Source organism: Colletotrichum jinshuiense, chromosome 10, assembly GCF_051148585.1.
Source record: "Colletotrichum jinshuiense chromosome 10, complete sequence".
NCBI lineage: Eukaryota > Fungi > Ascomycota > Sordariomycetes > Glomerellales > Glomerellaceae > Colletotrichum > Colletotrichum jinshuiense.
Window position 1 is genome coordinate 2695283 of NC_139303.1, and position 24237 is coordinate 2719519.

The window sequence follows — 24237 nt, forward strand, 5'->3', positions numbered from 1 at the left end:
AACCTAACTCTGCGCTTTCCAGGTCTCTGATAATTAAGCTACTCTTCCGATTACAGAATGAAGCTGTCATTTATGCTCACAGCCCTCGGCCTGGCGGCCCAAGGCCTCGGGGCAACCATGATCGATGCTCTAGACCTCCTCTACTTCTGGACTGTCTACGACCTAGATGTCGCGGTGTATGGGGTTGGAAAAGGCTATATCGCCCTCGGCTGCCGCGGCACCGGGGCGGATGGTCGCTGCACGTACAATGAGTTTTTGTCTTATGTGCAGACTGGCAGCGCGACGCCCGCGCCGACAGTCTACGACATTGAAGTCGGGTGGACATTTACACCCAACTCAGTCACGGACATCAGCACGGCCACCTACGATTGGCTATCGCAGTCCAACAAGGACCCAGCCACTGACAAGTGGACACGACTCAGAGACGGTCGCAAGTCTAGCGTCGGGATCTGGACTGACATGGGCTTCGCGGTTGAGAAGGGTCGTGTCACCGGTGCCACGGCCGATATCGAGATCAAGCGCTACCTTGCCAACATCAGAGGTGTCCTCGAGGGCGACTTTGAGTGGCGCAGCCGCCAGGCCAACCAGGGGTTGCTGGATCACCTGAAGAGCAACCTCAGGGGCTTGGATGTAAGCGTCGTCGATAAGGAAGGAAACGCTGTGAACACCAAGTGGCAGGAGGTGGAATGGGAAAAGACCATTGCGAACAATCCGGACATGAAAAATCCCACCAGCGAGCTGTTCAAGGAGGTCACGTTCCAGCTCAATGAACACTTCAAGAACCAAGAGTGGCGTACTCTGAAATCAATCAATGGCAGGGTCGCTCAAGCTTTGCGGATTTGTTGAATCACGTAAGACAGTGGCGCGTATACATAAAGGTGGAATAAGTGTAACGGCAGATAGGAATGCTGTAGCCTACGAATAGGGGGGGGTTCGGCGTTAGCATGTTTGTAACAAAAGACAGCATGTATATAATTGACTGCGGTGGATCGTTGTTTGCTTAAACATTCCCGTGGAATTTTGGGCATTCCTACCTTTATCCGAATCCAACACAAGCAGTGACGTCGAGTATATTTGAGTCAAGGCATGCTAATAAAAGCATCTAAAGACCTACAAAGGTTACGTATAGATCAACTCGATTAGAAAAAGTCTATTTGCTCTTGATAGTGTTATTATTCACACCTGAGATGACAACTCGACTATTTGGCATACAACAATATTCTCAAACCTTCTTGTATATTAAATTCAGCTAGTTGTGGGAAAGTTTTGATGGGACAAGTGGCTTCCGTTTTCAATGAGGACTCTGACAGCCTAAGCGGAGCTTGCTTTGGCCGGGCGATTAACATAGAAATAAGTAGCCATCGCTTTGAAAATAGCGTTCTAATATACTGAACGCCACTGGATGATTGCCTTGCGTGTTTATTGACGTTAAGGACAACTACTGTCGTGTGAGGCTCCCGGGAAGATATGAAAGCCTAAGATCATGAGAGACCTTTCTCGAATTTGCTCATTTGTAGCAACCTAGAGATAACCTAGCCAAAGACGCCGTCGTTTTTAGGTTCGAAGTCCACATGGGGGCGGTTAACAGCTGAATCAGGGAATTCGGCTGGATCATTGGGAAGAATCCCCTCCATTATAGGAGCTGACATGCCAAGCTAAATTGCCAATTCAAACAATAAATTAGCCTGAGAGGTTACTGGGAGTGAATTCAAGACAAAAAAGAGCAAACCTACCGCAAAGTATCGGAGCTTCACAGCATGAATCATAGTTGCCGCCTTCGCCGTAAGCTTAAAGCGGAGAACACTCCAACCCAACGGCGGCAGATCATGAACGGTGACTAGTGCCGGATCCCGGAAGTTGATCGACATTCCGATATTTTCATCCGCTGCCATTGCCTCCTCCAAGTCTGTGTATGAGAAACGAGCATTGTCTTTGGCTCCAAGCAGCCATGCTGGGTTGCCGTGCTTGTAGAGCGGTATTGTGTCATTCAGCTGATTCTCAATTATTAGATCGACGACAGCACCAACAGGGATCCCCTCAATGATAGGCTTTCCTAACGACTTTTCCGAGCTCGAAGCGTTGAAACTGTGGAAAAGAAGTGGCATCATGGAAGACCGGAAAAGCTGCCAAGGTTTCTCGTTGAGAAAGTATTCAGGCACGAAAGGTTCCGTGGGTGAAGCCTGGGATCCTGCTGCCAGATGGAACGTATAATCCGCTGACTGAGGACGCGACTTTTTGGTTCTCGGCGGTGGAGAGGGAGGGTATGGCGGCAAAGACTGCCCGCTTATCGTCTTACAACCATCTCTTGTAGAGCTGTCAGGTAGCACGCAGGCATCGCCAGGTGAAATCGGCTGGGGGACCTTCATTGGTTCCCCGTAAATAGGTCGACGGCTGGCCTAGTTTGTTCATTAGGCCCAATGATTCAAACAGGTAGGGTATATGCATCCGGTGTGAGGCACTAACTGGGTATCTTAAGATTGAGTAGGCTTGCAAGTTTTGCATTTGACTTGTGGATGAAATGCGCATGGCGTAGTCTTTGGGCTGGGAGTCAAGCTTGACCAGAACCGTAATTCTGCCAGCACTGGGCACATATACAACCTAGGCCGCGTTGTTAGTCGTATACTTTGGAAGTACTTTCTATGTAAAGTTGACACACATCTGCTTCTTCGGGAGTTACAAACCCGCCATTATTGGCGACAACTATAAGTTTGTGGTTGTCAATGGACACCATAACAGAATGTTCGAACCCCACGTTTATCAAATTCATCATGATATAGGACTTTCCGTCTGTTTCGATGACCTGCGGGAACTATTAGTATATCCACTATCGTAGGTCTTCAACTACGAAATACCTCGTAGTCAGCCTCGCTAGGCGTGCAAGACTCATGGGGGAGACCAGGAGGCTGGATACAACCTGTCTCGTCAAGCTCCATTTCGTTTAATCGTTCGAATCCCGGCTGACGACAATGAACACGGCCTTTTCCTGACCTCGGAAACTGCGTCAGCGACTGGCCGATGCACGTCAACACCCCGCTCCAACTCACCATTAACAAGGATTGAGTCGTAACAGTAGAACTCGGAACCCTCAGCTTTCATCCGCAGCATCTTCCACCCAGTATCGCGGTGCTGATGGTTCTTTATTGCAATATGGCGCACCTCTCTCTCCGCCTCCATGATCTTTCGAAGCTCAATTGCATCGTTCGTGATGAGGCGGTAAGGGCGCGATCGGGAGGGGCTAGGGGCTACGTACACCAAGCCGTACAGACCCTATCGCTTTGTGATCAGTCCCCCATGAATTCTGCTTGATGATGGGGGGAGAGGGGTTGGTACATCAGCTGAAGCTGCCGATGTGTGCTCGGCGTACCAGTTCAATCCCCAAGAACCAGCTGTGTCGATCACGCTTGTAAAATTGCCGCGGGGAAGGATAGGAAACTGTGGTTGATTTCGTGAGTCTCCATATGCTTAGATCGTTCTGTTTTATCGAACCTGTGTTATTCCAGCTGTGCCATCGTTCCAGCTGCCAGTTCTATAGAGGCCATCGTCAACCACGATAGATGTAGCAGATATTGGTGATCGGGCTTACCCTTTGTGTCCAATGCCGGACCTGTAAAATCCGAGAATCAGACGATGACCAGCGAAAGGTATACTGAGATTATTTACTGACCAGTGGATTGAAGATTGAGCATAGATGTCACTTTTGACAGTCAACTCGACAAGATCGCCCTCCTCAGCATACAGCGTCGGACAGGGCGACTGGCCGTTACAGACAAACATGACTCTCCAGCGTCCGCCATCTTGAGCGACAGTTAGCCAGAAATATCTTAAAAAGTAAATCGAGAAAGAAATAACCAAAAAATTGGTCGCGAACCTGGATTCATCCATCTGACACCAGACTGAAGGGTGTATTTCCTCGTGAGTCTGTCTTGTCCGTCCCCAGTGCGGTGGACCCAATTACCGAACAGGGTACTTCGCGGGTCTCTGTCACGCCATAACCAAACGAGGGCGAAAACAGACAGTGTAGTTAAGCCGAGGACCCAGGATACAGGAGATTTCTGGTTCCTGGGTCTGTTTGGGGGTATGTCAACTTGCGTTGGTTCCGGGGGATGGCGTTTGGGCTCCATTATTTGTGGTGACGGAGGAGATTTCTGACTGTGAACCTTTTAGAAGAGACGAGGGGAGGGAGTCTTGTTCAGATACTCGGATGATAAGGAAGGCCATGTTGTCGCCGGCAACTGCGGACTTGCGGCGGGCCGAATCCTGGTGTACCCAGTCCGAGTCATACTTGCGATCTCGCAAGACTTTTTTGATTAGTAAATGATGGATCTGAAATGTGACAAAAACCGTAGTGCAATTTGAACCTCGAGATAGTAACCTTGTGATTTTCCGATGACATACTGTAAAGGGGCATGGCTCGTGTCGTTACGGGGTTCGTAATTTAGCCTAGTATGGTATGCTGGGGTTCCGAGACCGAATTCGCAGGGCCGTCGCGGCGGTAATGGGAAGTCGATAACCGCGCACATGGGTATTTGGCAGGAGGCTAATGCGCTATTCAAAACCTTAAACTGGCGCTAGACAAAAGCTCGCCTGGTAACAGTACGCATATGTCGCAGGAAAGCAGGCTGCTATCCCTGACTCGGTAAACTTTAAGGGTTGCATTGGGTGCTAGTAGGGACTCCTAGAACATCAGAAGGTGGGGGTTTGATACAGTATTGTAAAAGGAACTGTGCCAGGCACCGAAGACTGCTAGTTGGTGAGTGTTCTTTCCATCTTCAGTTTCTTGCTTCGAACAACGCAGTTGCGAGCCAGATCCATCATGGCGGCCCTCGTTCGGTGTGCAGTCCTCCTCCTTCTCGCTGGAAGGAGCTTTGCGAAACAAACGAGGCGATATAACTTCACAATCAGTAACAAATGGAGCACCGGAGATGGTCACGGCCGGCCCGTTTTTGCGATCAACGGTGAAAGTCCCGGGCCGCTCATTGAGGCCGAGGAAGGTGATGAAATCGAGGTGTTTCTAGACAACCAGCTCGCCTTCGAGACGACTATGCATTGGTGCGTGATTTCCAAAAGCAACTGCATGTTTCGCTGCGACAAACCACAGAGCTAACCGCAAACAGGCATGGAATCTACCAGATTGACAGACCCTGGAACGACGGAGTTCCTGGCGTCACGCAATATTCGATCCAACCCCGAGACAATTATACCTACCGCTTCACGGTGCAGCAGCAATATGGAAGCTATTTTTATCATGGCCACTTTGGTCCGGCCTTTGCGGATGGAATGCGAGGTCCAATATGGATAGCGCCCGCGGCCTGGAGACCGAGACCATATGAGATCATCTCGTCCTTTTCTGGCGATATAGATGGCATGAAGCGTGCAGAGAAGCATCCAAAACATGTCGTCATAAGTGATTGGAACGCCGAGCCAATGGATATTTTGCTGATTATGTATCGTGATACTGGCGTCGTCCCGTGGTGTAGCAACTCAATTGTCCTGAATGGCAAGGGAAGGACCTTTTGCCACTCTAAGGAACTCATTGAGTCTGTCGGAGGTGCTGGAAGAGACACCTTGGGATGCCTTCCCCAGAATGGCCAAAGAGAGTTTGCAAACGAGCAAGTTTGTCAAAAGACGTATGCTGACCTTGAGGTATTCGAGGCGGAAAGTGGCCAGGAGTGGATTTGGATCAACTTCATACACTCGGGAGCGCATCATGAACTACAAATCAGCGTCGACGAGCACGAGTTCTATGTTGTAGCTGCCGATGGAGAATTCGTACACCCTCAGAAGGTAAATGCCGCCAATTGCAACCTCGGCGAGAGGATTAGGTGAGACATCCCACGGTTGTTACATATGGTAACATCAATGACTGACGTTACGGAAGTATCTTGATTCATCTTAATCAGAAGCCTGGAGACTATGCCATCAGGGTCACCTCCCTCCGGAGAGAACAAGTAATTCAAGGACTCGGAATTCTTCGCTACCCTGACCTAAGCCCCGAGGCCAAGCGGGATATTCCCAACACACAACCTTGGGTCCATCTCAATGGAACCCTCATCTCGTTATCGTCTGTTGCCATGGATGAGACAAAGCTCGCCCCATACCCTTCAAACCCGCCGCCGTCAAAGGCAGATAGCACAATCAAGTTCTTCGTCAACATGACCGGCCCTGGCAGCTGGGCATTAAACATTGGCCCTCATCAAGCCTTCCGTCAGCAACTACCCCCGCTCCTATGGGACGAAGAGTCTCGCGGCGATACCACCTATGGTGATAGTAATCAAGGTGGTACACTACAGAACGGCACGGTTGTGGATATCATTTTTGAGAACGGCGCGAACGTCACCTCTCAACATCCCTTTCACAAACATAACAAGAAGGCATTCATCATCGGTACCGGCAGCGGCGGGTTCCCGTGGCCAACGGTGGAGGATGCGATACGCGAAGGCGGCATGGCGAAGCACTTCAACTTTATCAACCCGCCGAATCGCGATGGCTGCAGACTGGGAAACAGCACAGGAGACTGGACGGTCATTCGATATGAAATCACCTTCCCCGCGGCCAGCATGCTTCACTGCCACATGATCCACCATTTTGCGGTAAGAAAAGTTCCTTCAAGCACGGTGCCTATGTGACTAACTCTCTCCCAGGCTGGACAGCAGGTTGTGCTGCTGGAAGGAGTCGAATCGATGGAAAAGATTCCGGCGGAAATGAAGGACAGAGTACACTCAGACTTCAGTCCACCTCTTCGATATGGCCCGTTGGATTAGACTTTGGCCAATTGAATAGTCTATTATTGGCCGAAGAAAATGCAAATGAAAAACAAGCTTTCCGGACGCTAAGACTTTGAGCCACCCAAAGCGACAAATTTGTCGCGGCTAATTGACGCGGCCAAAATGGTCAGGCCAGGTTAAGGTTTACCATAAGGTTCGTCGCAGCATTTCTATAGGTGAACCGCCTGTAGGCTATGAACGGGTTGAAATAATTAAATGACGTATTAATAGTTCAATATCAAAATAGTCTCTATGGCCAGCCATAATACTGCAATCACCAGTCGAAAAAAAGCTCAGCATTATGCTCTGAGCTGTGGTACCTTTTCCGTTACAACCCATACGTCGGGCTTTCTACCTATTGTAGTTGCCAAGTATTAGTACGCGGTGAAGTTACTTCAGTTTGGATACTGCGGTCACTATGAATTCCCTGCACTTAGACGCGAACAGAAAAATAAGGCACAAAGGGATAGCCTTGGGGCAATCAATACAGGGTGCCTATTTTGGACACCAATTAGATATTATCAACTCCTGCTCCGAAACACCTTCAAGCTGCGCCATCTAGCATCTTTGCTGATTGGCCATTCTCCGACCAACATGGTGCATCACTTTTACCCCGTAGGAAATGCAGGACTCGGCACTTTTATGTGCTCGCTGACGCAGACTTTCCGGTTTGTTTTCCTCAGTTAACCTGGTAAGGGCAGTAATTTCAGACACCAATGTGTCTTGTGTCGTTTCCAAATGAGATGCGGCTGCGTCTACTGCAGATGTCTTCCTTTCTTTGTGCCACAGGGAGTTCTCACTTGTAAGCGAGTCCTTTCTCAGGGAGTCTTTTCTGAGAGAGCCCCTGATTTTTTGGAATGTATCTGAGGTCGAGTGTTTCCTGCTCCAGGACGGCGATGGTTGGGCGGCAGAAGCCTGAGGCGGGCTGATTGACTGCTGGATGTCCGAAAGTTTTCTTCGCAAGGTGCCGGTGCTAGATCTGTTGTTCCGGGGACTGGGTTTCGTGCCCACATATCGTATGGTGTGTTCATATCGCAGAGATGGGATTTCTCGGATGTTGAAATCCGTCCGAGCATCACCACTATAGGGACCAATGCTTGAAGGCGGCCGTGAAGGGTATACTGATGTGGAGTGGTTGTTGATTGCGCGGCCCAGGTTGTCATCTTTGTGGCTTTCGGCACATCTTCCGTCATTACTCATAAAACCTGACTGGGATCTGTCTTCGAATTCAAAGTGAGTGCGAAGCCTATCCACGGAAGCCTGGCAAGCCGGCACGGCTGGTTGTTGTCCCGAGGTATGCATGTGGAAGCTCTGGAAGCCTGGTTGTGAAGTGCCATAGAAGGAGAAGCTGTCACTGGGGTTGGCGGGAGAGTTGCTGTCAGCGTCGGACACTACCGAAATCTCAATGGTACCGAGGCGATTGTCAATGTTGCCGAAACGTGTCTCGAGACGCTGCAGCTTGGTGAGGATAAGCTTGAGGGCTTCCTCATTGACACGCGAAGAATCCATGGTACTACAAGCAGCGATGGGGAAGTAATTGGTTTGTGTGGAAGAAAGAACAAGGATGGAAACCCGTCGGAGGCATAGGCAAGCCAGGAAAGACTGGTGATATAGTGGTATTATTGAAGAATTTGCTGTTGGCATCGACAATTAATTATTCCTTCTTCATGGACCGGCCAACAACAAAGAACCTCCCAACGCTGGACGAAATCAATCCCTTCGTGTGACGAAGTCAACGGTTCCTTTGTTCATGACCTGTCTGATATGCAAACGATTCACCGGAACCAGGGGTCGCTCCATAGAAAAATACGTGTAATGGATTTTATATTCTTGTTATACACGTTAACGGAAGTCGAACGTGTTCGCTTGGAACGGACAGCACACCCACTTAGCCGCATATCGGCAATACACAACTACCGAGGAATGTGCGGCTAGTTTTGTGTAGGCTGCTGCCGGATAGACATACGCCACCAAAAATGTCGCCCATTGGCATGACGGCTGGCCCATTACCTCGGGACCAGTGCGCTTCATAATCCCAGCCTAATGCTAAGGATGGAACGTTGGTTGTCTTAGTTGATGCCGACTTTGGCGGTTCATCGTGGCCAGATGCTCGGATCCAACCGACTTCGGCCAGGACATGCCATGCACAGCTCGCACGTGGCGATGAGCCGACGGTAGAGCACATGCCGACGCAGGCCATCGACCAATTCAGACGGTGGTGCCGGGTACCAACCAAGTTCGGCCACTGAGTTCGATTTCCTCCCACATGGAGAATTGGTTTATGTTTCGGTACTTGATTGTAGGCGTCGTGGTCGTCGACGACATCTGCTAGCGGTAAGATGCCAGAATAAACAAAGGATAGCAGCTTATCAAGTGTGTAGGGCTGACTCTGCGTATCCTCCATCACCACGCCCGCCCCCTTCATTCCAGTCTCGGCCGGTTTTCCGAAGAAAGACAAAGTCCGCATCTGTGGTATTTGCGCCCGGTCTTGCAGCCATGCCTGCCATCTTTTCTCAACAAAACGCCATTCGCAAACCAATCCTCGCACCTCAGTCTTCATTCCCCAATGGTCCTTGGAGTGACTGCTATAGCTTGTTGAATTTTTTTTGTTGACGATACCGAAGCTTTTGATGATGGTTTCCGGTTTCTGTCATTGCTTCGAGGCTCCCGAATCGCTGCAGCCTGTCTGCCTGACCAGACGCACACCCATGACTTCGGATCTCGTGCGGTTCGTGGATCCCGTGGTTGACAGATTACGCCTGTTTATAGCATCTGGTTTGAAGGAACCACTTCACTTTGGTTGCCGTAAAACCGGTGCTGTACGACCGTTTCGCAATGTACTTCCAAAAGACATGGCTATCCTGAAATGATTTGGTCAAACCACCATTGAGATTTCTTGGCCAACTCCGAGGAGGCCTATATACTTGAAATCTTTCCAAGTGGTAGCAGTAATGCGATAGTGATGGAAGCCTTCCAAACCCCAAGACCAGGCGCTTCAGTGTTTCGCGCCGTGGCGGTTGTTAATGCTGGCACTCTCTTCACCAAGCGGCGCGGCTCGGCGGCTCACACGAACAGGCCGCGGGTCTTCAGGATGGAGCTCAGCTCCTTCAGCTTCACCGGCTTCGTCAGAAACAGGTCCATCCCGCTCCCAAACGCCTCGTTCTGCGAGTCATCGGACGCCAGACCCGTTAGCGCAATGATGGTCGCCGGCGGCAGGTCCAGCATCCGCTCGTGTGCCCTGATTTGCCTCGTTGCCTCGAATCCATTCATTACCGGCATGGAAACGTCCGTGAGAATGTATTTGCACTCGTGGGGGCTCCGCCTGTACGCTGCAACCGCTTCCAAGCCATTGGTCGCCGTGTGGTACTTCCTTCCGAGCTTGTTCATGTACATTGTCAGAATTTTGAGGTTGATGGGGTTGTCCTCCACGAGGAGAAACTCGACTCCCAGATAGGCGATTGAGGGTGTCTTGAAAAGCTTTGGTCGCTTGAGCGGTTTATCATGTTTTGCCAGCCTCGGCGGAATAATCGACCCATTGCTTGTCGAGGTATCCGCTGGCGGGGTATTGAGCAAAGGCATCTGGACCTCATGGTAACGGATCGTAGAGTCGCTGGTGGGCGGGGAGATCAGCGATGTCGGCGACTCTGCTTCCGAGTGTGACCATTCTGCCTGCATGCTTGCCCATCTATCAAACACCAACAGCAACACCTTGGCAAGTTTCCGCGGGCCAGCGCTAGATGATGTTAGCAATCCATGTCATTAAAACGAAGGGTCTCGTGAACATACGGTTGAGATATGAATTCCACTATTCCTGCGTGGTCGTCCCGCTGCGCAGAACGGTTGTGGGCGATCAGGGCGTTGACGCACACTACCACGCATGGAAGCTTTGAGAGCGTCTTGTCCTCGTGCCTCAAGGCCAAGGCATCTTCCGACACCAGGACCAAGTCCGGAACCGTCCTGTACGCCTCCGAGTCTGGTATCACCTCCAGATGGAGCCAGTTCCGACAGGTGTCCTCGATCATGGCGTGGCTGTCGTGGCTCACGCCGTTCACCAGAGTCATGACGCCGTGGAAGCCCAGCAAACGGATGCGAAGCCCTGCAAGCTCAACCCGTTGTTGGGGAAACAAATCTTCCGCGATGAAATGCGGCCCGTCGGGCGACACGCTCGGTGGGACGGACAGTGGCAACGTCACGCTGGTCGAGGTTCCGAGCCCGACGTGGCTCTGCACCGACATGCGGCCGCGGAGCTGAGATGCCATCCGCTTGACCAGACTGAGACCCAGGCCGGTGCCGGGGGCGAGGGGGTCCTCTTGAGAAAACGGCTTGAACAGCTGGTACCGCAGGAAGTCCTCGCCGATTCCGCAGCCCGTGTCAGAAACGGTGATGGTGACCTGTCGCTCACGGTTGGCGCCCTCCATCTTCGGGGCCTTTTGTTCGATGGAAACCTTGATCACACCGGTCTGCGTGTATTTCAGCGCATTGCCAAATAGGTTCATGATGATGCGGCGGATGGCGCCGGGTTGCGTGTCGAAAACCCAGGCGCAGCTAGGATCGGCATCGAACAGAATCATGACATTTCCAAAAGCGGCTCGAGACCCGTGAGGCGAACTATCTCCGCGTCCCAGCTCCTCCTGCGCCCTCAGGCTGTCGAGATAGTGGTTGGCGGCGACGTCGGGCTCGAGGGCCCTGTTCTTCTTCTTCAGCTGGGCTATGGACATGTGCTGAAAGTTGAAGCCGGCGAAAACGCTGTCCATGACCTCCTCGACGAGGACGTCGATCTGCACGCTGGAGTTGAGCGTCATCATGCCGGCCTCGATGGAGTGTGGTTTGGTGCTACGCAGACCTCGAGCGAGCGGCCGCCGGGTCACCTGAAAGTTGTTGACCTTTGCGTAGTCGAGGAGGTGATCCAAGGTGTCGGTAAGAGTCCTGCCGCAGGCTTCGAGGGTATGCACTATATCGCCCTGGGCCACGCTCAGATTTGTGTCGTTGAGCAGCTCAATGCCAAGGATGATGCCGTGGAGCGGGGACCGCAGCTCATGGGACAGGGAGCTCAGCGCGTCGAACTTTGCCTTTTCGTCCAGCATCAGCTCATGGCGCAGGGTCTCCGTCATGGCCAGTATGCCGAAGACGCGCAGGTAGCTCAGCTCTCCTTTGACCGTGAAAGTGCGCGTCGGTTCCCGGCTGTAAACGAAGCCACCGGCGTACCATCTGTTCTTCCTCGGGTCCCAGACGGGTACGAATGCGACGCTGCGAGCTCCTGGGAATATTTGGAGAAGGTCTCTGCCCTCATTCTGCCGCGCCCACGGCTTGTTTCGAGGCCTTTGGCGCCCGGCCGCACTACGACCGTGTTGTAGATCATCTGGGATTGTTGAGAGCTGCCTGAGTCGGTCTTCTTCCGAGGAGTCGGTGGGGTTTAGGCCGTGCTTCGTGTCAAAAGTGAACAATTTGCCTTCCGGGTACCGTCTGACGAGGGTCTCGAGCAGCTTTTCCGCGACAGCCGCGTGGCGGGCGATATGCTCATGCCCATCTATGCCGTACCCTTCTGATATGGAGAAACCGAGGACTCGTGCTGATAGCGACGTTCGAGGTTTGGCTGCCGAGTCGGTTCCCTCGTCGCTACTGGTCGAAGACGACCCCATTGTCGCAATGGCATCCTCTATTTCCCGGCTTCTAAGAGCGCCAAAGCCGCTCGGGGCGGCGTCGAGAAAGAGACATCCTTCCACCTCCGTTGCTTGTCTGATTTTCTCGGCGGCATTGGAAAAGATGAGATCGATTGCGCTCTTGCGCGTCGTCTCGGCCTGCGTCTGAATCTCAAAGGCCGACATCGTAGCAGATTGGATGGTAGGCTTCGGGGTGTTGGCCGTGGCGGTGTTTTCTGCTGTCGCCACCTCCTCGGCGATGGTGCTGTAGACATCACCGAGTTCCGAGAGCGGTGTCGGCTGACCATCGGCCATGTATGAGCTAGAGGATGACGGGGGGCGTGGGCGTTCTTCAGAGGCAGAATCTCGCCTGTTTTCGTGGTCTTTATGGACGGTATTAGATGCATCGTTAGCCAATGCCAGTTTCGCAAGGTCAGCGGCCTTGGGGCCCAGGCGGCTCCCTGACAGGCTAAAGTTCTCTTCCATGAATGCCGAGATACCTTTATTCATCCGCTCGCTGCGCAAATGGGCGCTCGTCCGGTTTCCCTCGAGGTAGCTCATGATTGAGCGAGAAATGTTCCGCATGATTTGTTTCTCGGCACCGGACCAAGATGATATGGGCTCCGGGTGCATGACGCAAACGACGCCAATGTTGATCCCTTTCGCAGTCTGAATGGGTACCGACGCGTAGAATCTTGAGGGTTTTTCGGGAGTGCCGATGGCGCAGGCCTTCAACTTGGAACTGAAGCGCGGGTCCGTCGTGAGGTCGGGAATGACGACAACGGGAGGTTCGGTAGCGCCATCGCCCAAACCGTCGCGGATCTCGTTTGATTCGAAGAGGGTGTATTCACAAATGCCTAGACGGCGGGGAATGGCATGGCCGGAAAACCACAAGTCTTCGTGCGGGAGACTCGGTACGAGAGGCAGGGCCGGAGTCGCTTCCGCGACAATATACTGGTAGTTTTCATCGAAGAGGGAGATGAAGGATCTGCCCGTCCCGGTCTGGTAGGCGCAGAGCTGTGCAAAGGCCGTGATGGTGGTGTTCTCGGATGTGACTCGCGGCTCGGCCGCCTCTGGGATACCATTCTCGTGTACGACAATATTTGATAGAATGGACGAGGCATATCTAGGTTGCGAGAACAATTAGCGATGTAGCCCAATCCTGCAAATCGCAGAAGATGTAATCGAAACCGCAGGCAGAGGAGCTGACTTGAAGACCTCCCGCTGGCGGATAAGTTCCATCTTATTCTTGGGTGGGACATGGTCGAGCATGCCTTTACCGGAAGCCATCGTGGCTGGTTGAGCAGGCTGCTGTGGAGCTTGCAACAAAGATGGTGTCGGGTTTTAACGAAAGGATAGGGAGAAGGCGAAAATTCAGTGGTGGAATAAGGGATGAAGGCAGTTGTCATCATTTGGATGACTTAGCTTCTAGTTGGTTGGGGAAGAGTTCATCATTCGGAACGCGTTGGTGGCCGACGAACGCTGATGCACCTGGCTTGCCATGGAAACTTTACGCCGATGGGAGATGTATGCAAAGGCGGTTTTGTCGAATGCCGAATCGAAATCTGGTAGACGAATCGGGAAAAGCAAAAATGTCGATTTCTGGTGAAGAACATGCCATACACAGCCCATGTCGGATGGATGGGAATGCTCCTGCCGGGCAGCAAAGCGCCTGTCCACAGTACATGCATGGCACATGGCTGCGAATTAGCGCGAGGATTCCCCCCAAATAAGAAGGGTCCAGAATACCGGGCAGCTGCAGGGCCTTTTTTTTCTTTCTTTCTGCACTGCTCAGCCTGTCGCTGGCAGAACCGGGCCTGGCCGGGAGGGAGCCAAATGATGCGTAGCAGTGACAGATAGAGGGCCTGGGCCTTTTGAAAGAACCAGAGCCTTCCACCTGGCGGTGGTGCGGAAGTGGATCATCAGCTTGACAGGCAGCTCCGAGTCCGTCATGGCAGTTCTGATTTGCTCACCGGAGGCCGTTCCGAGGTTCGGTGGATGCCCGGAGCCAATCACCGGTGTCCGGAGTTGCCGCGTACGGCTGGTGACGTGACCTGCCTGCCAAAGTTTCACTTCCACCCCTCTTTGCCAGAGCGTCAATCAGAAGCAAGAGTCTATGCGAGCGATGGCGAGCCCGAATCGCTGACCCTTGGAGGGTGGTCGAGATCGGGGACGAGGGAAGCATGCAAGGGATGTACCGATTGATGGTCATGGCCTGCGACCATGTAATGTGCTCCAATCAATCGTACACCGGCATCATGTGTCCAAAAACAATCACAATGTGGATTGAATTGGTTTTCGTATGATATTAGAGGCAGCGCGAGCTGACTCGTCAGGTCACTGACTGCGCGCTGCTTGATTGCATCGCTGCAATCTGGTTGACATTCAGTGTAACGCGCAACTGACTTGCAATACCGTGATTTCTTGTAAGGTAAACTGACGTCTAGCCTTTCAGATTGAAAATAAATGACGACGTCATTTATGCTGCTGACATGCAGGTGCAAGACCGAGGGCCGGTGGCTCCAAAATAGGGGTTTTGTAGTTTATACAGAGGTTCCGGGATGAACTTGGCAAAGATCAGCATGAGGAGCGCCAGTCTGCGCTTCCTTAGAAGCCATTGGCGAACGGCGTGCCGTAGGGCTGATACATCAGCGAAGAACGATCTACAACTCGGACGACCTGCTCTGGCCCATGGGCTTTCCATAGGCACATTTTTTTCTTCTTTTCTTTCTTTCCAGTTTTCAGGAGCAGCATTGTCGTAGCTCATTCGGTCGCAAACAAAACAGACAGATCCCCCCCCCCCCCCCCCCCCCCCATATCGCCCGCCCGGTAGTTAAAGATGCCGACGAGCCCGAGCGCGGATGCAGGAAATATAAAAAGTTTTTTTTTTTTTTTTTTTTTTTTGGGTTGAATTTTGAAAGTAGTTAAGTATGCATCGCCAACTGCGACACAACGTTGACAAGATTGCCGGCAGACGTCGAGGGCGTTGGTAAGAGGATCGGCATCGCGACAAAACGAAAAAAAATCAACGTTGCCACATGGACGTGAACGTACGGGCCGTTGCCGAATTCCGCGGCACCTATTTCCACAAAGGCGACGCAGACTTTCGCATTCCCGTTCCCAAGGGATTTCGCCCTGCCAATTGCACATTCCCCCCCTACCTGGCGCCAATGGACTAGACTAACCAACTACAGTAATAAGTGGCTTGAGGGATACCGGTCAAGCGGGGTTGTCTTCCATTGAGAGGGCGTTTTTATGGTCATCGCCATCTACGACGTAGGGTGAAGCCGACCTGGAGAGATCCCTCATTGCCCAATTGCAAGGGCAAATCGTTCGTAGTGTACCTATTTCGAAGGGAGGCTCGGTGCAGCAACGGGGCCGTGTTGCGTTGCAAGGAACGTGGGAGAAGAAACGCGCCGCCAAGCCAGGGTGGAGATGGGTTGAGAGCGACTGTCAGCTGCGCGCTGCTCGTTTGAAATTGGTAAACAAAAGTTTATGTTTTCCAGGAATTCGGCCAGGGCAACCAGCCACCGAATTCAACAGACACGTCGTGGCAGACGCAGAGCAGCAGCCGCGAGTTGTGGCTGGGTGCATCGGTGGCATGGCAAAGCCACTACTTGATTCCCGACCCGAGCCCTGACGTCAGACTTGACAAGAGAATATAAAAAAAATATATATAAAAAAAGAGAATAAAACAGCGTGCGATGGAATCATCGTGCAGGTAGGTATACACCGCACCGCCTCGGGAGGCCGGGGGACAGACGCACGACGGCGCGGGGCAACGCCGTCACGCGTCCACGGAGAAACTTGGAAGTGGAGGTCGAACCAGGGGAGGACGAAGGCTGCAAATACGGGGTAAAGACAGCGGCCGGATTGGAATACGGCCAGGACCTCTGCGTCTGCCTCACCTCACTATGTCCAACCATGTATGTAGCTAATTCCCGGTCGGTGCAATGCTACGTGCTCGCACGACCGGACGAACCCCACACATTAAGGTAGCAGCGGTCCCCCCTCCATTCGGCTCCGCCTTTGCCCCCGTTTGGTGCATTACCCCGCCATCACCGCCGCCCTTGCTCTCGCGCGCCAATCCCGTGTAACCTCGTCACGCAAGGTACCGGTAGTCGACGTCGACGGCGGGTGCCATAGCCCGCTGCGACGTCTTGGCCTTACCGCATCCTAATTGCTCGCTCTCCCGAGACCAAGGCTGCGCACACATGATTGATGGGTTTCATGGGCTCGAGGGGGGTCGCCGCCGCCTCTTGCCGGATCGTCCCTTGTTGTCCGTCTTGACTCGAGCTGCTTCCGGCCTCGACCAGAAAAGCGCTCCAGTTACGTTCGAGCACGGCACATCCACGGTGCTTCCGCCGAGGCCATCCCGAGGCCATCCCGACCGTCCACCCCGCCTCCCTTTGGCAGTAGTTGCCGCGTGCTAGCTACCCCAGCATGCATCGGATCTACCCCAGGAAACCTCGGAGGACGACCTGATGATGTCGGCAATCCTGCTGCGACGTCGCGTCTGCCCGTGTCGCGACTATAAAGGCCCGTGAAGATCCCGCCGGGGAAGCGTTTTGTGTAGCATCCAGCAGCAAACCCGCCATCCCATCCCATCCCATCCCCCTCTCCCGCCCGCCAAATCCATACCCCCGGGACACACGCACACAATGTTTCTGTCCAAGATCGTCTCGGCCTCGCTGGGGCTCTTGGGCCTCGTCGGCTCGGCCGCCGCCTACACCAACCCCATCCGCAACCCCGGGGGCGGCGACCCCCAGATCTCGTGGTTCGACGGCTACTACTACTTCATCTCGACCGAGTGGACCAACCTCCAGCTCGCCCGCGCCACCACCATCGACGGGCTGAAGACGGCCACGCCCAAGGTCATCTACTCCGACTCGAACCCGACGCGGTGCTGCAGCGTCTGGGCCCCCGAGATCCACTACTTTGACGGGAGGTGGTACCTCTACTACACCGCCGGCAACGACGGTAACCTGGACGGCCAGCGGATGCACGTTCTCCAGGGTAAGTTCTTTTTCTTCTGTGTGGTTTACAAAGCCAGCAAAAGACAATCCCAATCCTCCCGTAACCACGCTGACACACGGGTGACTGCAGGCGGCGCCTCCCCCTGGGACGACTGGTCGTACGCCGGCCGCGTCACCGACGACTGGTCCCTGGACGGCACCGTCGTCCGCTTCAACGACTGGGGCAACTACTTCGTCTACTCGTGCATGACGGGCGTGCCCCACCAGTCGACCTGCGTGCGCAAGCTCAACGCCGACTTCATCTCGGCCTCGGCCAACATCACCATCATCTCGCAGCCCGACCAGCCGTGGGAGCAGAGCGAGGTGCCCGTGCAGGAGGGCCAGTACGGCCTCTACTTCGGCGGCAAGACATACATCGCCTACTCGGCCAACTACTGCTGGACCCCGGACTACTGCGTCGCCCTGCTCGAGTGGGACGGCGTCACCGACCCGGCCTCGCCCGCCGCCTGGACCAAGAGCGACGGCTGCAAGCTGACGGCCGCCAACGGCAACTTCGGCACCGGCCACAACAGCTTCTTCCGCAGCCCCGACGAGACCGAGACCTACATCACCTTCCACGCCACGGGCAACGCCAACGGCGCCTGCGACGACAGCCGCTACGTCATGGTCCAGCCCATCACCGCCAACGCCGACGGCACCCCCAACTTTGGCATCCCCCAGGGCCCCAGCTTCGAGTGGCCGGAGCCCAGTGCGTGAGGGGCGCGCGGGCTAGGTTGGAGAGCGTGTGGTTGCAAAGTCGATGAGGCTTCTCACTTCGCCTGTATATATTGTCATTAGTACATGAATCAACGATTGACGTGAAGAATGAGTGACAGCCTGTGTAGTTGCGACATGTCTGTGAAACCTTGGTTGCAAAACACACGTCCCGAGAACTCTAACCTCGCCCTACTACCAGGCGCGGGAAATGAACAGGTGCCTCTACGCCAGTCAATATTGATCATGCTCAGAGATACTATGGCCAAGAGCTACATCCCCTTCTTAAACTCCTTCTGTCTCCTCTCTCTCGTCCTTCGGGGGAATGAGGGGAACATTTGATACCACGATACGACACGGGCGATGGTTACACTGAGTAATTCCCATTGTGACTTGATACCAACTAAATCCCGATTCGAGGACCTGGTTGAATGAGCCATTATACGCCGAGAAGACGGTGTGTGTTAACCATAAGCCCAGCGCTGCCCAATTCTGGCCTACCGTGGCTCGCCATGTGAATCTTTGGTCGGCCGCTATTCCCGCGCACGGCGAAAGAATGAGACTCCCGTTCGGCTTCGGCTCCGGAACGAGTCCCGTATGAGCCGAATGTACCTGTACGAGAAGAGCCTATTTCCGAACGATACACCTACGTCGAATACCTTTCACAAAAACGCGGATTCCGCTAGGACTTGCTCTACATGACCTGCCCAAAAAACCTACGAAATGAACAAAAGATGAAGAAATGCAGCATCACCGCCCCCCGCGGCGGTTCGTCCGAAACTGCAGGGCCCGCCACCACCCCTCGTCCTCCCTCGCCAGCCGGAACCTCACCGGCTCGCACGGAGGCGGCCACACGTCGTCGTCGGCCACCGGCCTCGCCGCGTCGAGCTCCTCGGCGGCGCCCCAGCGCAGGTGCACGTCCCACCCCGTCAGGTCCACGGCCGCGACCGCCGCCTCCCCGCGCTCCTCCCTCAGCGACGCCCAGTCCTGCGCCGCCGGCACCTGGGGGCGGGTGACCACGTCGACAAACACCTCCCCGGCGCCCACCCGGTCCCAGTCCGGGCCCCCGCCGCCCTCGGGCAGGATCCCGTCCACCGGCCCGCCGTGCCGGAGCAGCAGCCCCACCACCTCGGCGTGCTCCTTCACCGCCGCCCTCCACAGCGGCGTCCCGTCCGCCTCGAACTCGACGTCGGACCCGCGGTGGATGTCCGCGTCCGTGTTCTCGAGGAGGTACCGCACGACGCCCGGGCTCCCCGCCAGCGCCGCCGCCTGCAGAGCGTGGGCCTCGGCGTAGGGGTCGTGCCGGTCCATTCCCACACCCTTGTTGACGTCCAGCCGGTGCTCCTCGACGAGAAACCGGACCACGGCAGGGTTGTCCCCCCGCGCTGCGGATATGAGGCAGCGGAGCAGGAGCTCCTCCCCCGGCGGCCGGCTCCGGATGCGCAGGAGCCGGTGGAAGTGGTCCGTCTCGTTCGCGTTCCCGGCCGCTTGCATCAGCCCGCCGTCGAAGGCCCTCTCCAACACGTCAAAGATGTCCTCCGGCAGCCTTCCGCCGGGCGGCACGACGAGCCCGAGAAGCAGCCGTAGCGCGTCCCCGTCCCGGCCCCAGGGAGACAACCGCAGGGCGTGGACGACGGCGGCCTGCTGCTCGCCCGCGAGCGCGTCCCCGACCGGACCGCCGCCCTCGCCCTCGGCGCCGTCTCCCCCAGGGAACCCCAGCGCGGCGAGCAGGTACCGGAGCGTCCCCGTCATGTCGCGCTCCAGCGAGGGCGCCGCGTTGCGAAATAGGTGCTTCAAGTCGCCGACCCGGACCCTCCTGCCGCCGCCACCGCTCCCCGCCAGCGCGCCGTAGACGGGGTGCTCCATCAGCACCCTCAGGGTCTCGGGGTCGCCGCTCCCGGCGGCGACGTCGAGGACCGTCGCGTCTTTGAGCACGGTGAGCACGGCCCGGCCCGCGTCGACGCGCCCGTCGTCGAGGAGCACCCGTACCGCCGCCGCCCGCCCGGCGCACGCGGCGTGGAACAGAGGCGTGACTTCGCCCCTCACCTCCCAACAGCGCACCCCGGGGGACAGCGGTGCAGGTAACAGCGACGCTGGGGATAGCGGCGCGGGCGTGTCCGGGTGGACGCCGGCGTCGATGAGGTAGGCCATGACGTCCGTGTGGCCCGCCCTGGCGGCGTTGGCGAGCGCCGCCGCGTGGATGCGGGTGCTGCTCACGGGGTGCCCCGGCACGTGGCGGAAGATCCTGAGCGGGCTGACGCCCTGGTCCAGGAGGCGGACGACGGCGGGGAGGTCCCCTTGCGTGGCGGCGTCGTAGAGGAGCTTATCGGCCAGCTGGGCGCCCGACAGCGCGGGGTCTCCCATTCTCACGTGTGGTTTGCCATGTAGTTGGGTCCCGTGGGTCAGGCGCGTCGGGGCGAGGTGCGTGTGCGGCCACGTGCCGAAGTACGGGGCCGGGAAGTTGGGGCAGATTCCGCGGGGGTCGGTGACGGGATATGCGGGCCAGCCCGGGAGGCATGGTGGGTCGCTGGTAGCGGCTGCCGAAGCAGGCGAGATTGCGACGAGGGCGAGGGCGAGGGCGACAAGGAGAGAGAAATGTGGCCGGCTCATGGTGGGCGTCGGCTGTTTGTGTGTGTTATCCGGTGACCGGTGAGCTGTTTTCGTGATGAGCAGGGTGTTGAGCAGCTGCGGGAGCTCAAGGTGTATTTGTGTCCATGAGCATATCGAATGGCGAGCTGTCCTTTCTCGACGTTTGGCACACTGCAATTCAGGAACTGGTGTTGCGAATGGGGAAAAGCCAGTTGTTCAAATCGGGACCCAATGGATGTGTGCTGCCTAGACTGGGCCCGCTTCAGCCCATTTCCGATGTTGCCATCCCAACCGTGGATCATCAAACAGATGCTGGTTTCTACAACATAATGGCAGATGCGGGTTGGAACTGATGAATGGACAATACAATGGTCTGAATTATGAGGTATTACAACGTTTATCAAGCATGAGCTCATCGCCACTCGTACAACATGCGTGGTAAAAAACGAAAAAAAAACACCACTCTCATCATGAATAATAAACATGCCAGCGCAGGGGGGGGGGGGGGGGTTTGAACCGGCCCCCCGTATTAAAGCAACAAGACCGCCAATGCGCTCGTCCGCTCCGCCCTCTAGTTGGTCTTCTCCAGCACAGCCTCGTCGTCGGAGTCTTCCTCGATGCTCCAGTCCTTGAAGCCCTCGCCCCGGACCCAGCTAATGCCCTTCCTCCACCCGCCCTCCTTGACGGCCCTCGCGTCCCTCTCGTACACCACGCCGGTAAGCATCAACGCCATGACGAACACCCACACATCGCCGCCCTTCATGGCCTTCCACCACCTCCTCTTGACGCCGACCTTCCAGAGCGAGTCGACGCTCACGCGCGCAGAGTACAGGAACACGCCGCGCCCGTTCTTGCGCTCGACCCAGGCCCACAGCCCCGCGAGGAAGCCTCCGAAGAAGAACCTCTGCGTCGGCAAAAAGGTGCGGGGGAACCACTGCTGGAAGAAGCAGATGCTGGCCCAGGCGGTGGACATGGCGCCGGTGAGAAAGGTACTCATCCGCAGCGAGCGCGTAAGCACGCGCTGCAGTGTCGTGACAGGGGCGTTGTACAGCGAGCGGAAGCGGGGGACAAAGGTCATGACGGAGTAGATGATGAGAAAGAAGCGGGTGAGGCCCGGGAAGGAGCCGAGCCAGAAGTTGAGATAGGTGCGCAGGCATGACGGGTCGGAGGGGTGGAGGGTCGCGCAGGAGAGGGAGGTGATGATGGGGTGGGCGGATGAGGTGAGAGGTGCGACGCCGGCGAGGGCCGCCGGGAGCGTCTCCTTGTTGGGGAAGAGAGTCGGTGACACAAAGGGCCTGCTCAAGTTAGAGGGGGAGCCGGCTCGCTTGACGGTTGGAGGGTTGAGACTTACGGCCAGTTCAGCTTGGCCATCTGGGCAAGGTTGTCGACGATCTCGTACGCCTTAGGCCACTTGATGTGCGCGGGGTAGTTCTTTGGTCTCGGGTGGATGTAGGCGGTGGAGTTCTTGAAGATAAAGTTGCCGTACGTCTGCCAACCAGGTTAGTACACATCCGCAACGCTCCTCGGGGCCGCACACTCACCTCGGGGAAGCACTCCCGGTCAAAGACAACGGCGTGCAGCAGCTGCCCAAAGGCAAAAGGCTGGATAAGCCAGCTGCCCCACCACCAAGGCCTCTCCCGCTTGACCTTGCCCCCGTTTTTGAAGCCCCAGATCATGCCCTCCTCCTCGCACAGGTTCCAGCTGAACTCGAGCGCCCTGAACAGCGTGTAGATGGCGACGCTCAGGCGCAGCTGCTGGGCGGGGTAGATGCCGAGGAACATGCCGGCCATGGAGGCGCCGATGGCAGGCGCATATGGCGACGTCAGGGTCGCCGCGGTACGCGGGTTCCGTTGCCGAAAAGGCGAGGCGGAGGGGTCGAGGAGGTGCGCGCGTAGGCGGGTAAGGAAACGGAAGAGGAACCGGTAGAGGAGGAGGATGGTGGAGAGGGAAAGGGAGAGGCGGAAGGTCGGCGACTTGTGGAGCGGCTGCTTCTTGTTGGACGCATTGGGGCTGCAAATCACAGGTCAGTCAGTACACTGTTCTCTACCCGATGACATCCATCACGGGTACTCACTCGGGCTTCCCGCCCAGTAGTTTGGTCGAGATGAGAGCCCAGCCCTTCAAGGCCAGGGCGGTGCCCACAAACACACGCATCGAATGGCGCACCGCGCGCGCGTTGTAGTCGTCGACAGCCTTGCCGGCGGCACCGGGGCCCGAGTTGGCGCCCTGTCTCGCGGCGGCGGAGGCCTTGTCGCCGTCGACGATGCGCTCGACGGCGTTAACGCTCGGCGCAGCTCTCTTGAGCAGGCGCGAGCGCGACAGCACGTACTTGTGCAGGGTGGCATACTCCTTGGCGGAAATGGTATACCGCAGCGTGTTGCGCAGGATGGGGTCGGTGACGCTGTTGCGCGACGATGGCGGCGGTCGTGAGGGGCCGCCGGCAGCGGGCCGGGGGCTCGAGGTCTGAGATGGACGGGGGGCTGCGGCCGGGCCTGGCCGCGACGACGGGGCCGCGGCGGAGGCCATTGCAGCGATGGATCGGTCGCGGCGGTTTCGGTGTCGGGCGTGGCTTCGTCGGCGAGGTCGGCGTCGATGGCTTTGTCGTGCTGTATCGTGTCGTGTGTCTCGGGCTGAAGGGAGGAGGGAGGAGGGATAGGTGAGTGGTGGGTGGTGGTTAGCCGAAAGTGCTGATAGGAAGAAGAAGTTCCGTTAGCACGTGCTAAAGCCGGGACCTGGCGACCCAGCGATGACCTCGACCATGTCACTCACTCACTCACTCGCTGGTAGACTTGACTTACTCAAGTGTTGATGGCGCGTCGGCAATCGAAACAAAATTGAGTTTTGTAGGGCAGCTGTCAAAGGAAAGGGGGGGGGGGGGGGAAAGTAACAGTCGAAGAAGAGACAATGACCGAGTTAAAATGGAATGGTGCAAGCGTTGCGTGGGCGGAATGAGTGGAATGGTATGTTTGTGTGTGTGTGTGTGTGCAGAGACGTCGGACAGCGAGCGAGGGACGACGGGACACCGGGCCTAGTACACAGCTTCTGGATGGAGGGAGGTGCGCTGGGCGGCCACTTGCAACGGGACGGCGCTACCGTGCGCCAGCAGAAGGCCAACGCTTCGTTCGGGAAGAGCTTAGCACATGCCTCGGTCTTCAGGCAATCCCACCCCTGCCCCCGTCCGGGGGAAACAGAGAAACAAACCGGAAACGGTCGTCGTTGATAGGCCGATGCATCCTTTACTAGCCTCGCTCGGTTCCCCGCAGCAGGGGACTCCCCCACACTCGTCACTTGCAGATGCCTTTTGCAGAACCATGGCAAGGCCGAGTTTAATGAGCCCTTTATGCGTTCGTTGCGACCAAAAAAAATGAAAATAATAAAAATAAAAAATAAAAATAAAGAAATGTTTCTCTCTCCTCCCGGTCGCGTCCTTTGTCCGTTGTTGTTGATTCTCGGCGTACTGTGATACCGGTACTTGGCCTCTCTCGGGCAACTTTGCCTCATTGAGACCACCCAAAC

At 55.8% G+C, this 24237-nt stretch overlaps 7 protein-coding genes across 7 annotated transcripts; 3 read left to right on the forward strand and 4 right to left on the reverse strand.

The window, feature by feature from the left end:
* Positions 1 to 57: 57 nt before the first annotated feature.
* Positions 58 to 846, forward strand: EsH8_X_000686 (uncharacterized protein; the record flags this gene model as incomplete). Its single annotated transcript, XM_083274774.1, has 1 exon — positions 58 to 846. The coding sequence occupies one exon, from the start codon at positions 58 to 60 to the stop codon at positions 844 to 846; it is 789 nt and encodes a 262-aa protein (XP_083120166.1).
* Positions 847 to 1532: 686 nt separating this feature from the next.
* Positions 1533 to 2105, reverse strand: EsH8_X_000687 (uncharacterized protein; the record flags this gene model as incomplete). Its single annotated transcript, XM_083274775.1, has 2 exons — positions 1533 to 1655; positions 1734 to 2105. 2 exons carry the CDS (start codon positions 2103 to 2105, stop codon positions 1533 to 1535), a joined length of 495 nt encoding a protein of 164 aa, XP_083120167.1.
* A 2708-nt stretch (positions 2106 to 4813) lies between these two features.
* Positions 4814 to 6761, forward strand: EsH8_X_000688 (multicopper oxidase-domain-containing protein; the record flags this gene model as incomplete). The annotated part of the gene is made up of 4 exons (XM_083274776.1): positions 4814 to 5049; positions 5115 to 5822; positions 5879 to 6590; positions 6642 to 6761. 4 exons carry the CDS (start codon positions 4814 to 4816, stop codon positions 6759 to 6761), a joined length of 1776 nt encoding a protein of 591 aa, XP_083120168.1.
* Positions 6762 to 9827: 3066 nt separating this feature from the next.
* EsH8_X_000689 (hybrid sensor histidine kinase/response regulator) lies at positions 9828 to 13693 on the reverse strand (the record flags this gene model as incomplete). Its single annotated transcript, XM_083274777.1, has 3 exons — positions 9828 to 10497; positions 10551 to 13529; positions 13614 to 13693. 3 exons carry the CDS (start codon positions 13691 to 13693, stop codon positions 9828 to 9830), a joined length of 3729 nt encoding a protein of 1242 aa, XP_083120169.1.
* A 3371-nt stretch (positions 13694 to 17064) lies between these two features.
* EsH8_X_000690 (glycosyl hydrolase) lies at positions 17065 to 18135 on the forward strand (the record flags this gene model as incomplete). The annotated part of the gene is made up of 2 exons (XM_083274778.1): positions 17065 to 17419; positions 17510 to 18135. The coding sequence occupies 2 exons, from the start codon at positions 17065 to 17067 to the stop codon at positions 18133 to 18135; spliced, it is 981 nt and encodes a 326-aa protein (XP_083120170.1).
* Positions 18136 to 18882: 747 nt separating this feature from the next.
* Positions 18883 to 20742, reverse strand: EsH8_X_000691 (uncharacterized protein; the record flags this gene model as incomplete). Its single annotated transcript, XM_083274779.1, has 1 exon — positions 18883 to 20742. The coding sequence occupies one exon, from the start codon at positions 20740 to 20742 to the stop codon at positions 18883 to 18885; it is 1860 nt and encodes a 619-aa protein (XP_083120171.1).
* A 550-nt stretch (positions 20743 to 21292) lies between these two features.
* EsH8_X_000692 (uncharacterized protein) lies at positions 21293 to 23247 on the reverse strand (the record flags this gene model as incomplete). The annotated part of the gene is made up of 4 exons (XM_083274780.1): positions 21293 to 22016; positions 22073 to 22209; positions 22263 to 22731; positions 22796 to 23247. The coding sequence occupies 4 exons, from the start codon at positions 23245 to 23247 to the stop codon at positions 21293 to 21295; spliced, it is 1782 nt and encodes a 593-aa protein (XP_083120172.1).
* Between the last annotated feature and the right edge of the window lie 990 nt (positions 23248 to 24237).